The 13,924-nt window shown below is 38.5% G+C and overlaps 1 protein-coding gene across 1 annotated transcript; it reads left to right on the forward strand.

Moving 5' to 3' along the window:
* The first annotated feature begins 1,504 nt into the window (after positions 1-1,504).
* Positions 1,505-10,898, forward strand: LOC137997848 (guanine nucleotide-binding protein G(I)/G(S)/G(T) subunit beta-1). The gene is made up of 10 exons (XM_068844141.1): positions 1,505-1,589; positions 2,016-2,122; positions 2,320-2,383; positions 2,959-3,034; positions 4,295-4,381; positions 4,875-4,941; positions 6,543-6,672; positions 7,691-7,762; positions 8,729-8,806; positions 9,508-10,898. Exons 2-10 carry the CDS (start codon positions 2,052-2,054, stop codon positions 9,751-9,753), a joined length of 891 nt encoding a protein of 296 aa, XP_068700242.1. The 5' UTR covers positions 1,505-1,589; positions 2,016-2,051; the 3' UTR covers positions 9,754-10,898.
* The last annotated feature ends 3,026 nt before the right edge of the window (positions 10,899-13,924 follow it).

Consider the following 13,924-nt stretch of genomic DNA (forward strand, 5'->3'; position numbering starts at 1 on the left):
AATGTCAGTCAAAGGTGTGTCAGAGTTTCTTCCGATTGTGTTTTCTTGGATCATTTTTTAATCCAGCGCTGAACCAGTCTAAAGTTTTCCACTCGTCTTGTAAACAATAGCGTCGTCCAGCTAGGACATCGTTTCTGTAATTCATTCATATGGTAATTTGGTGATCAAATTTGTTTACCTCTTCCTTGTGTTCGATTTTCAAGCCCCTAATCTTTATGGTTTGGAGCGTGTGTCACAAGTGAGAGAATCGTTAAACCTTTAAATTCAATTTTGAAACCTATATCCAACGTGATTCATATAGTAGAGTTCTTCCAGCTTGTGCAATGTGTGGAAATTGTCGAATCTTTTGATTGTTACACTCTATCTGTATGTGTCTACTTCTCTACTTATATTTATCTAACCTTGAGGGAAACATGAGTGATTTGGTCTGAGAATAAAGATTAACGTGGCTGAAACCACTTTTAATCTTACAGAGTTTCCTTTTTCGTGTTTAAATGGCGTGGAAAATGGTTTACACTATTTCTAGTAAACAAACGTGCAAGGAAGTGTGATGACAGTGGGTTATAAATTAAATTCTTGTGATGGACTTCATTGTTTTAGTTTCATCAAATCTCACTTAGGTGGGTTTTTCTGGGCCTGCAGTTTGCAAAAGGGGTAGTTGCCATACTTCTTTACAATGCAGGTCATTTGGGTTTTAACTTGCGAAGTGGTGATTCCAGGAGAGATGTTGGATATTGCGCTTGTTTAATTGGAAGTTGGCTATCCTAAGCATAAAAGCAATGTCCATTTTCTCTTTACTGTTCTGCATTGGGTCTTGATGCTCGGGAGGGGAGAATTTGCGAACAATTTTGCCAATGCCTTTGTTTGCATTTGCGTGATCCTGATTGCTGTTTGGGGGTGCAATGGTTACTGGATCTGTAGTGGGCCAGTAAAAATTACTTCATCTGAAGTGGATTGGGTTTTGATCATTCCCTCATCATAAGTTGCATTCTATGAGGATCAACCACCTTCTGTCAACTGTTTTGAAAAGTTTGCTGTTTCTATCAGGGGAAAAAAACTGGTTTTGAAAACCAATTCTCCCCCGAAGTCGCCCCAATATTGATGAATAAAATCGTCTGGCATTAGACAGAGTAAAATCTCTTTCTCACAATATTTTCACAACTTGGTTTAAAAGGATTGAGTGTATATCGAGGTTTTCAAAGATTCCTTTGCTGGTTGGGCATGGCTCCTGGAATTGGAGAAGTGTGGTATGACTTTTTCAGAATAAGTGCATTTTGGCCACATTTCAATCAACATACATTTGGAAAAAGGGTCCATAAGAAAACAGCTGGAGCATGAGCTTTAGGAACATAGCAGTTTTGGGCTTTATTTTTTTCTTTATCTGACAGAAAATACACAAAGTTGAAGAAAATCTTTGAAAAAAGAGTGAAATGTAGTTTCACAAGTGACGTAATGTTAAACGTTTTGAGGTGACTATAGCAATGAAGCGTAGGTTTAAAGCCCAGAAATGTGCTCTCTTTTTGAGGTTGATATTGTTTTCCTCTTTGTAGGATGCAAGAAAGGCAGTATGTGACACATCATTGTCGCAGGTAAGAAACAAGATAACAGCTCTTGCTGGGTTGAAATTCTTAACCAAGCACAGCACTGCATTTAAAATGGGTTTCATTGATCTAGAAAGGAAAGTTCGTAATTTTATCCAAAATAGCCTGCTGTAATCTCGGAATGTAGAGTGATAATTAGTCCCCAGAGAGGAATACAAAGAATCCCAAATGAAATAGCAAAATGGGTTAAACTATCTAGTTGGTGAAAGAGTGTGGCCAAGCACTCTCACAACTCCACCAACCTGTTTTGTAAACAGGTGTTTAAAATGCCATGTACATGTACTCCTCGGTTAAATGCAGCTTCTGGTCTGTTGCTGTGCAGAGGGATTCAACCAGAAATTCTAAGGAAATTTTCATTGCTATCAGTGATAGTGAATAAAGATTGCAAGGTTCTTGGAAATTCATCTCTTTCAGGTAACACATAACATCGAACCAGTTGGTAGAATACAAATGAGAACAAGAAGAACACTTCGTGGGCATTTGGCAAAGATATATGCTATGCATTGGGCTACGGATTCAAGGTGGGTGATGGTTCATCATTCGTTAATTTTCTCCATTGCAAGAAGCAGTTGGTGTTTATGGTATTAGTATGGCCACGCCTAAAACTATCTGCTTTTCGTTTATAACATGTAAAAACGCACAATATTTCATTCTTGCTGGTGGTGGTCATGTGTCTTTCTGTTTCCTCTTGACTTTATTCCTCCTCTCCACTCTCCAGGAATTTAGTAAGTGCTTCTCAAGATGGCAAACTAATTGTGTGGGATTCTTACACAACAAACAAGGTAGGTTATTTCTTTAATGGAAAAGGCATTCCTTCTCCTTAAAGTCAAATTGTCAGTCATCGACTCTTTCTTTGCTGGTACTCCAGGCTTTCATCATTATTAGATTATTGCTTTCATGTGACATTACAGGTGTTGTGTAATTAGTCCTCTGGGAGCTTAATTCTTTCTCTATGAAGTACTGTATTTCCTTTTGTTTCAGTAAGTCAGGGAGGCCACTGGTCATTTGAGTGAAGACCAACTATCCATGAACTGGCAATAAAGCATAGAGATTTGTTTTCTTGGGTTTAGGCTTTGTGACTGGGTGCCACATTTCGAAAGCCCATATTTTCCCAAAAGGCGTTACAAATTTCTTGTTACATGGCACGACTTGAAACACCTGTGTACAGCCAGTCACAATGAGCAGAGCATTAAATTTTGGTGTGTATAGCATTTGAAATCGAAAACAAACTGGCGAAGAAGAGAGGAAGAATGACGGTTTTTCTTTGCTCTGGCTTATGGTGGCATGCACGTTCCTTCTTAGATCGCACAGGTGCATAGTCATTGCTTGTAATTTGTTTGGTTTTTCTTTGCAATAGGTTCATGCGATCCCACTTAGATCCAGTTGGGTAATGACCTGTGCATATGCACCGTCAGGAAATTATGTTGCATGTGGTAAGTTTGTTCACAATGTCCATTTACATGCAAGGGAGCTTAAAATTTAGACCACAAAGGAGAAGTAACTGCATGGTTCCCCACTGATGAATATAGCCTTTTTTGCCATAGTAACATTTAAAAGTGTTAGGGTTAATGGGGCACTGTCATGCTTAATTTGCTGTTTTTAGGTTATATAATCAGGGCTTCTGATAGGATGCAGAAAAAAATTAAAAATTATGGGGAAATTTTTGGCCATATTATGCGTAAACATGCGTTGATAATGCGGAAATTACACTGGATTATGCAGAAATTTAGACAATGTTCATGCAGGAAAATAAGCATTTCAAAGTAGTCAATCTCTTTAGCTTGGGTGTTTGCGAGGATGGTAAGCAGCTGCTTTATCACTAATATCAGGCATTTCTTCAGTTTTGTGCGGAAAATATAGTAATTATGCGGAGGATGTGGATTTTAGGGAATTATGTGGATCCGCATCGCAGCATCCTGTCAGATGCCATGTAAAATGGGTAAAAATCTAAATTAGTACTGATAATTAAGCTCACACGTACAACGTTTGTGACAGCCTGCTGACAAGGTATGGAATACATTTATGGCACAAAGAGCTATTCATATTTTATTTTTGGTGTCTTTCTGAAGGCACTGTCTCCCAAATTTGAAAAAAACTGGCCAGTTTTTTAGAGTTTCAATACATTTCTATCCTCTCCATCTTTGGCTGCAAATAACAAAGAATAGCTTCAGTGCACTTCAGTGATCATTGGGAACAAAACTACAGCATTATTTTTTGGTTTTCATTCATACAAGGACGTCTTTTAGTGTTTTGAAGTTTGAATGAAATTGTGTGACACTGCCCCTTAAAATTTAGCTGACTTTTTCATAGGGCATTTTAATTTCCAGACTATAAAATTGTAAATTATTATTATTATTATAAAACATGGTGGTACAATTCTGAAAAACAGTGAACCAAACCAACTTGTGTATAAAAATAATAAATGTTTTCATAGGTATTGTGTTGGGAAAAGAAGAGGTATCATTGGTTAAAAAGCATGCTGCATAGCTTAAATGTAATAACACATTCTTTTCAATATTATGAGCAAGAGATCTTAAAGGAGCCAGTCTGGATAATTTACTCTTGACACCATGTTGGCTAATGTAAAGAAATCAGTTCCACCTTGAGTATGGTTTTTCTCTACAATAAGCTTTTTTGTAACATGTTTTTTATGGTTTCAGTATTGATTGGTATAATGTCGTCCTCTCTTTTAGGTGGTTTGGACAACATATGTTCAATTTACAGTCTAAAAACAAGAGAGGGAAATGTTAGAGTTAGTCGAGAGTTGCCAGGACACACAGGTTTGTCTTGTTAAAGTCTTTCATGCTATACTTCTGGTCGTATGGATATCATATGCTTTATTAGTATAAATACACAGGTGATTATACAAAATCGCACACTCTCATTGGCTCGCTATCTCGGAATATCAGCCGTTAATCACCACGACTGACAAAATGGCTGCCAGTAGTCGTTTTGCCACTGTAAGTGAAGATCATTTTGCATTGTTTTTTTTTTTCTTCTAATTTTTGAAATAATCACCTGTGTATTTACACTAAAACAATTATTCGCCCCAGGCTCAGTGATTATCAGCCCTAATGTTTCTTGTACAGTTTGATATCACTCGTCTTGAAAAATACAATTGACTAAGTGTCACTAAAATGTGTAACAATTTTATAAAGGAAAACTACACTCAAGATAGATTGAGAAAAGTAGTAAAGAGGAACATATATGGCAATCCAGTCTGAATGAGTAGAATTTCTGTTTTATTTTTATTTTGCTTTTGCTTTCTTCCAGGGTACTTGTCATGTTGTCGCTTCACAGATGACAATCAAATTCTCACTAGTTCAGGAGATATGACTTGGTGCGTTAATACCTTCTGAGTTGTTGTTTTTGTTGTTTTAAAAAGCGAAATGAGAAGTTTGTGCTCCATGTCAGCATGCTGCTGGATGTAAAAGGAATGGGCGTTAATCACAAGGCGGCCATGTTGAAAACTTAAATTTGTTTTGTCCCACTGAAACTTGTTACCAAACATTTCAACTAGAGCTTGGGTTATGAAATCTATTGTCTACGGCCAATATGGCTGCCACGCAAATAAGGCCCAAGGGGTTCAGTAGGCCTTTATTCCCATGGAATAAAAGGAAAACACTGTCTTGTTCCTTTCTGTTTACGGATGTTAATTAGTCCCATTGGACAGGGATGATGTCTCCATGAGTGATAGTCAGAGACTACCATCAGCAGAGCAGAGTGCACCTTTAACTGGCATAGTCACTTTTCTCACCTGTATTGGAGTAGTTATTATTTCTTGTCCTGGGCATCAAAATATAATCTTCAGCCCATTGACAAGTAAAATCATTTGGTGTTAGGCAGAGTAAAATCTATCCATTCTAGCTCCCAGAGGTCAATGGGTTAAAGCCTAAAAGTGTCAGCTCACAAGTTTATTATAATATTTATACTTAATTGGCCACAACCTGTCAGGGCTTTTCAAAGCGGCTCAGGACATCGAAATTGAAAGCACACTTAGGCAGCTGCTGTATGGTCCCTGACTGGTGTCTGAGTGCAGCACCACAGCCAGATGTGATTTGCTGTGAGTCAATTTGATGGGGTGGGAAAACCAGAGTATTTGTAACCACAGGCAGACAACCCTAAGGATGTGAGAGCGCATGACGTCACGTTATTTTGAGACAGTTGTAAGGGCTGATTCAACTAATCGAGGAAAATGTTCCATAAAAACTTCAAATCGTGATGTTTCTTTTCGAAAACTCATTTTATGGACAGCCAGATAAATAAAGTTCGCTCACCTACTATTTTCTGCATTATTCTGAGTGATTTGGTGGGGTTTTGGGAAGCTTCAATTTCCTCTTCAGGTCACATGTGTTGTCACATACAATATTAATAGACAAGGCGTGCAACTTCCAAGACTGCTCACAGCCGAGTGCCTCCAGAATTTAGCCAAATTTCTCCCACTTCCAAAGGTCGCTCACCTCCCAACCTTGGGCACATAGAGAGTCGATAATTTTGCTAGCATAGTGCCAAAAATCATCAAATTTACACGGCTCTGCAACCTCAAAATCCTGCTCGATTTTCAAGCTTCGTTCAGGTTTTTGTTATTGTACGATGATCTGGACAGAAGTCATACACCATTGAAAATCAAATTAACCAATCAAAAAGCACGGATTTCCCCCAAGAGAGACAAAATTATTAATCTGTACTTTTTGATTGGTTACTGGTAATTTGATTTTGATGATGATTATCAAATTCCAATGATGCATGAGCGGTGTCTGGATCGCCATTACAACTGCCTCAAAATAACGTGACGTCACGCGCTCTGGCATCCTTAGGGTTGTCTGCCTGTGTTGTACATGTAACTCAGCCCACGTGTTATTTCAGAGGTGAGAGGCATGGTTCATGATCAGTGTGCCAGCTTGACTCCAGAGACTTACTAAGTCTCCTTCTTGTTTTTAGTGCTCTTTGGGATATTGAAACTGGACAGCAGACTACGACGTTTGCTGGTCACACAGGAGATGTCATGAGTTTATCACTATCTCCCGACAGCAAGTCTTTTGTGTCAGGGGCTTGCGATGCCTCTGCAAAGGTATCTTGTACTTAATTTCTTGACTCCTCCTCTCACAAAAAAAAAATGTGGTAATACTGTTGAAGAAATTCATCAATCTAGGGAATTCAATAATCAGTATGATGTTCTAAACGTACTGCCAAGACAACTGTCAGCAAAGTTGAAATTGTATACAAGATTTTCTTTTGGCTATGCACTGTGAACCTATGTATGCAGACTGTGGTAATGCTCTCTGTGGAAAATCTCCGACCAGGGTGGGATCCGACCCTGGTCAGAGTTTTTCTCTGTCCTTGTGTGGGCCCAATTCCAATACTAGGGTTGATCTCTGATGGAAAAATTAGGTCTTTTAAAAAAATTCACAGTTTCCTTCATTGTAAGTGCACTTCTAGAAAACCTTCATTCATATGTCTGAAAGTGGTTTATGTCCTAGAATTTTCTTTCAATAATATCTCAAGCATATGGGTTAAATTCATTTTTTTGTACCCTAGTAAGTGTACATGTTAATTGGATCATAAATGTAGCAGAAATGAAATTTCTCAGATTGCCAAGTTTAGGCTCCCATTGCAATCAGGTCAATGACAGTTAGCTGTGGTTAGATGCGACTTGCAAAAATAAGATTAATAATTATTACTCATTGTTTCAACCACCTGACTACTGTCTTTAGGGGCCTTGAGCACACAATGTTTTCAAGATGCGGACAGCAACTGGAAAAGAACATTTGACATGCCAGACAGTAGTGTCTAACAGATTCCTTAACAGTAAAACAAGTCATCTCTAATGGAGAAAAGCTACAAGTTAAATGGGAAAGCAGCTCACTTCTGTCTGCCCGTCCGCGTCTCGAGGATGTTGTGCGCTTAAGCTCTTGCTCTCTTTTGTCATTGGTGATACAGAGCTGTAACAGGAGTCTTGTTCTTTGTGCTCATAACGAGAGAGTTTTTTTCTTCGTCAGAAAAACATGTCAAAAGAAAAAACAAGAACCTTGAAATCTTAGACAATTTAAAATTGTATTAATTTAAATCTTTACCTGCTTTGATTTCAGCTGTGGAGCATACATGATGGAATTTGTAAACAAACTTTCACTGGACATGAGTCAGATATAAATGCAGTAGTGGTGAGTTTTGGACAAATTTCTCCACGCTTGAATTTCAAGTGATATTATTTTGAATTTAAACTTTTTAAGTGATAGATAAAATATGAGGGGGATATCTGTAGGGGTGTTTAAAATGGTGAGACAAAGGCAAGCCATTGAAACACCCCCACAGATCTCAAGTGAGTATTTCATTTTACTTGTGAAGTGAAACATTGCATTTTAATCAGTAGAGATATGTATCTAATTAGCCGAGTAGGAGTCTATCAAGAGTTAATACGGCTGATTAATATTTCATCAACCCTAGTTGGTACAAAGGTAAACATGTGAGTCAAATACTGCCTTCTGGTTGGCAATAAGTCTTATGAATTATTAAGGATAAATTTGACAAATGAAAATTAACAGCAGCCAGGAGGAACTTGCATTTTACTGCGGATGAGGTTGAGACCTTACGAAGATAGTTATTTCTTAGAGTTTAGAGTAGTTTTCAATTGTGTCGAAAGTAATTAGTGAATTACTTTGGTTTTGCATTACTTCACTCAGTGATTGGTTCAAAGTTCTTGTGCCACTTTTTCAACCAATCAGAAGTGAAACCAAAACCAATCGTGGCTTGCATGTGCACATTTTCCCGCACTTTGTGTCGGCTACATGTAATTACTTAGAGTTTTGATTGGTTTACTGGATTGTCTCCGTCCTTTTTGAGTGGCCAAAGTAATTACTTTGGTTTTGGTTTTACGACACTCATTTGAAACCGCTTTATCGTCATTGTAAATCAGTGATCTGAACCGACAGGCTTTTCGAACGGGTTTTTTTTTTGTTATGGAAATTTGCATTGCTTATTGTAGCAATCTAATTGGATGAATTTCAGCTTTGGCAGGAAAATTGTTCTGCAGCATGCAGCAAGCCTGATTGGTGAACATGGACCTTTTAAGCCCTAACTTGTTTGTGATAAAGATTATGTTGCTCATTGCGGGGTACATTTTCTTGTAGTATTTCCCCAATGGATCTGCATTTGCTACAGGCTCTGATGATGCAACCTGTCGGTTGTTTGACATCCGTGCAGATCAGGTAAGTGTGAAACCATGCATTACTTTCATTTGCATTTTAATTGTAATGTGCAAAAATTCTGTTGTACTGTGAGATGAATTTTTTTGTTGGAGCATTCTTCATCATCTCTATTTTTAGGATAGAGTTCTTTGTTCAGTCAACTCTTTGGCTTTGCACCACTTCCAGTGATGTCTGCACCCACAGTTGGCAGACTCTGACAAATTGAATTGAAATCAGGCAATCAGAATGCTGCATGCCAGCCATGAACTTATTTTATTACATTAATAATATTGATGTTAGTGAAAAACAAAACCAAAGATTGGAATTTGAACTTAAAGTCAACACGTGCATGTAGGACATACAAACGAAAATCCCCTTATAATCTGGGTAATTTAAGCTTTGATACTTTAAACAGTCTAGAAGTGTTTTTTTAGCCAGATGGTGCGCCACTTGAAATATTATTTTTGTGCCTCAGAAATACCAAAAGGTGTACTCTGTTTACTTCATTATTCTTTCGAAGCAGGAAAAAACTTACTAGTGCTATAACCTGTATGCTTTCCAAAAATGGAGTAGGTTTGAAAGAAACGTTAAACACAGTGTTCATTTGATTTTCTAACTTGAGTTGATCTAAGATCACTGGAGTGCTTTTAAAAACCGGCTTGGCAAGAAGCAGAAGTGATGAAATAACAAGTATTTATGTGTTCTCTGCTTCCTTCTCCTAGGAACTCATGGTTTATGCACACGATAACATCATCTGCGGAATAACGTCAGTGGCGTTCTCAAAGAGTGGTCGTTTGCTACTGGCAGGTTATGACGACTTCAACTGTAATGTGTGGGACACACTCAAAGGAGACCGGGCAGGTGTGCTAGCAGGGCATGACAACCGCGTCAGTTGTCTTGGCGTCACTGAAGATGGAATGGCAGTGTCTACTGGGAGTTGGGATAGTTTCTTGAAGATCTGGAACTGAACATCTCTGTATGATTACCCTTTCCCTCATTCCAACTCTTGAGAGCAAAGTTTTAACTGTTTATATTTTATATATTGCGATATAAGTTGTGGTACTGGTTCTGCTGTGGGACAACCCAAGGATTTTTGGCGTGTTATGTTTCTCCCCTCAATGAATCATGGTATTTTCATCTTTACACTTAACACAAAAAAATATATTTGGGATGCTCGTCTTACATGAACCCAAAATATGTTCAGGCCACACATTGTATTGCAAACGCTGCCTTACCTAGATTTGTGCCAGTGAAAAGTTGCACATGGTAATGAAATCATCAATGTAAAAAGAAAGAATCCATAAATTTGTTGCAGAACTAAGTAGAACATATACCACACTATTAGAATGAAAACGGATTGACAATGTGATTTATGTTTTTTGTTGATTTGAAGAATTAGAAGTACTCCAGGCAGAAAGGAAGGCTCCAAAAAATAAAGATAATATTAAGATTTCCACCCTCTTGTACACTCAGAGGAAGAGCTTTTCTTTTTCTATTGTTTGTATCAGTGCTTCTGGCTTCTGTAATTGATATCATTAATAATATTGAGATGTCGTGAGACAAAGATGCTAAATGTGAAGAAATTTACTAGCGTGCAGCAGACGAGCTAAGAGGGTCGATATTGGATAAAATACCGTATGTTAAAACTGTGATATTGTAGCCATTCTCTCGTCGTTTAAATTGAATGAATTTTAGGTACTATCAAAGTCTGATATTCAGGATTTCATGAAAATAGAATATGTACTTTCAAGGGAGCGTGGTTGTTGGTGCCGTGTGATATCCTCTTGCAACCACATTCTATTACATTCTCGTGTAGTCACTTGCAAATTTCCTCTGAAGTGACTTAAGAAATTCCATTCTTCCAAAAAGTTGATGTTTGACTCGCACTGGTGGCATTTCAGTTGAATTTGCATCAGATTCGTATTACAATTGGAAAAAAAAAATCCCAAGTACAACGATTCTACCTGAGGTTTGCACTCGTATCGTAGATAAGTAATTATTGATAGGGTTTGTAACTGCAAGAGCTGGTAAGTAAAGCTGTAATTCTTGTTTGGAGCCTACTTTTCATTGCATTGTGAAATGTGAGACAATAAAAACCTATTCATCAATGTTAGCTTGGCTGTACTACCTGTTGATTGATGCAATGATAATAAACTTGAAAGTGTCAATTCTTGATAACTCTGATAAATATCCGGGTCTTCTCAGAAGAAGAGAGACTTCCTGTTTCGGAGCAGCGAGAGGTCGAAATCCTCTTGTGTTGGCGGAAGCTGCCCTCGAGAAAGTGAACACTCGAAATATACATGGAATTTTAAGTTGTTACAAATATAAGGCCAGTTGGGTTGGACTAAAAAGCAGCTATTGTTGATGAGTATGAGCTCTTCTCCGTTTCAGTTAATTTTCTTGAATATAGAAGGAGTGCTAATAAAGGTTAAACATGCGTGGGTGGGGTTTCTTAAACATGCGGGGAAACGAACGAACCATAAAATTTGACCCAATTAAAAATTGGAGCTCTTCACCCTTGACGACCGATCTTGATTAATTTGCGCTACTTCACACGTGTAAAGCAAAATGCAGGCGCAGACACGTAGTCTTTGGATTGCGTTAGAAGCACCCGTAACCTTGAGTTTTCATGAGTCTACCATGACCTTCATTGTACTTCAATCACTATCGACTCAGTCAGTCCCTGCCCCGTGCTCGTTTACAACCCGGAAGCAATTCGCACCGGAAAATGAATGACCCTCTTGCGATGAACAAGTGCTCTTCAGTTCATTTCCATGATAATAATTCGACATCACACTTTAAAGACACTTGAACCTTGAACGAACCTATTTCAAAGCCACTTCTCAGTCGGCCAATTAGCGAGGTTTGTACCAAGTACTGTGCTTCAAAGTTAAATTGAATAACAATGTCTTGAATGAATTTGCCATTTTTCGCCGCAACTCCACCCTCCATATAGAGGAAACCCTTCCCCTGAAGCGATTGGGAAACATTTTCGCAAATATTGAACACCGGGCATTTGAGAGATGAAATTAATCGTTCTTGATCTAAACTCGCCATAACGCGACCTAGCTTGTGTCTGGGCTTGTCAAGTGTCTATTCTCTCCTAGAGAGAGGCTTTATTTTTAACTTAAAGCCAAATCACTGGCTTTGATAGAAATGCGGAAACCCCGCATCCGGTTACCATTGGCTTTGCTAGAGCTCTATCCTAACTCTTAAGATAGATATTCTATAGACGATCGATAGATTATGGTGTACCTTCCGTTTATTGGACTTTGTCAAAGTTCAAGTTTAACTATCGCAATGATGCGCCGATCAACTCGAAACTTCAACATCCCTCCGGGCAAACCCCGGGCATTTTAACGTTTGAAGATTGGGTAGTTCAAATTTCCACCCCCTCGGCCCAAAATGGAGTTCAAATCTCCCGGTGTTCAAATGCCCTACCCTATCGTCGGATTTGACTGTCAAATACCCCTTCTACAGAACAATCGGTTTTAATATAACTTGTGTATAAACATGCCAACACATGTTTCCTGACCCTTTTTATGATGATGCCGTTTTTACCAGACTTGAGTTACTACAAAAACACAACTGATATTGAAACTATGAAAAGTGACTTGAATTGATTAAGTCGGACAATGTCAATAAGCAAATATAAGCTGCTCTAACTCCGAAACACGGCAAAGGTTGTTTAACGAGGGTACTGTATAATTATCAACAACAGAGCCTAGAGCGTTTACGACTGCATGTATTTTAAATTGTTCAGTGTCAGTTGATTACGTCTGACAGAAACGTACAGCAAATGAAACGCAGGTGTGAAAACGTACGAGAAAGACGCATTACGCAGCTAAACTTCCTTTGAAAACAACTTTTGAAGACCTTTTTTGTAAGCCAATCGCTCACAAATGCCGATGGAAAAAAGATTTAAAACGACACATGAAATTTCACTCTGATCCTCTATTTAACAAGTGTGATTTAATCGAGCATGACCGCAAAGGATCATGGTTGCGTATGGCCTTTAACTCTTCTAACAGCAAAGCAAAGTCTCTTTCGATCTTCCTCAGAGATGAGTCGGGAAGAGGAAAGTAGACTCTGCCAGCCGGCTCGACTTTCTCTGATTTGCCGCTCATCCAAAGAATCGGATGAGTCAGTCCAGTTTCGACTTGTCAAACCTGTGTTTTTAATTTGTGCGCGTGATCAATCGCCACGCGTCATCAATATTTTTTTAAATTTACAACAGCGTGACAATTTTTAACTGTCTAAATTCTAGCCTGTGTACAGACCATCCCTCCCTTCAAAAAAAAAATCGGAGAGGAACGGTCTGTGATTTACCGTTGATAATGGTGTTTCATACCACGTGATTTTTCCTGGAATGTGTGGAAACTGATTTGATTGGTTATTACCCATCAATCATTACATCATTGAAACAACGAGTTTTGATTGGCTTTTATTTTTATTTCTCCACATCAACACCGTGAGAACCACCGTGAGAGATGTTTTAGGATGAGTTCGTTCGTGTGTACTTTGAGCACGGTACAAAATACGAATAAACATCTTTTTGATTGTCAAAGAGGTTTTTCTTTTAAAGTACGAGAGGAATTGTTATCTATGGAGAGTAAAGTGGAAATCGATTCGACGTACATTTGTAGGAATTGTCAGCGCAAAAGAAACGAAAGCGCTCTTCACGAGGTGAATATAGCACTATTCAAAAGATTGTCCACTCGAAAACCATTCTCAAGTACAATCTACAAAGCGTGATGCCATGGAAGATTTTAGAATGTACACACCGAGGAAAATAACAGCTCATGGGCAACGATCTGTGCTGTTTTGGAAGACTTGCAAATACATCCTCTCCTTTAAAGAGTGCTTCTATGCTATAAAGCCAAGGTATCTTAAAACTATCGGAGACGCTCTTCGATGCACGTTTGAAATCTACCTCATTGACCACCATTTTGAGAATTTAGCTCCAAACGAAATATGAGCCACGCAAATTTTGGTCAGCGTAGATTACTAAATAACGTACGCAAAATTATTCCGGGACACGATTACTAACGGTAAATCACAGACCGTTCTTTGAGGGGAGGGGCGGTCTGTACACAGGCTATCTAAATTCCCATGAGTATTTCCTCCGTATGTCGGTTA

Source organism: Montipora foliosa, chromosome 3 (genome assembly GCF_036669935.1).
Source record: "Montipora foliosa isolate CH-2021 chromosome 3, ASM3666993v2, whole genome shotgun sequence".
Lineage (NCBI taxonomy): Eukaryota > Metazoa > Cnidaria > Anthozoa > Scleractinia > Acroporidae > Montipora > Montipora foliosa.

Coding starts and splice junctions, on each gene's coding strand:
- LOC137997848 (XM_068844141.1), top strand. CDS start 2,052: ATGAGAACAAGAAGAACACTTCGTGGGCATTTGGCAAAGATATATGCT. Junction 3,035..4,294: donor AGGAAATTATGTTGCATGTG/GTAAGTTTGTTC, acceptor CCTCTCTTTTAG/GTGGTTTGGACAACATATGT. Junction 6,673..7,690: donor CTTGCGATGCCTCTGCAAAG/GTATCTTGTACT, acceptor CTTTGATTTCAG/CTGTGGAGCATACATGATGG.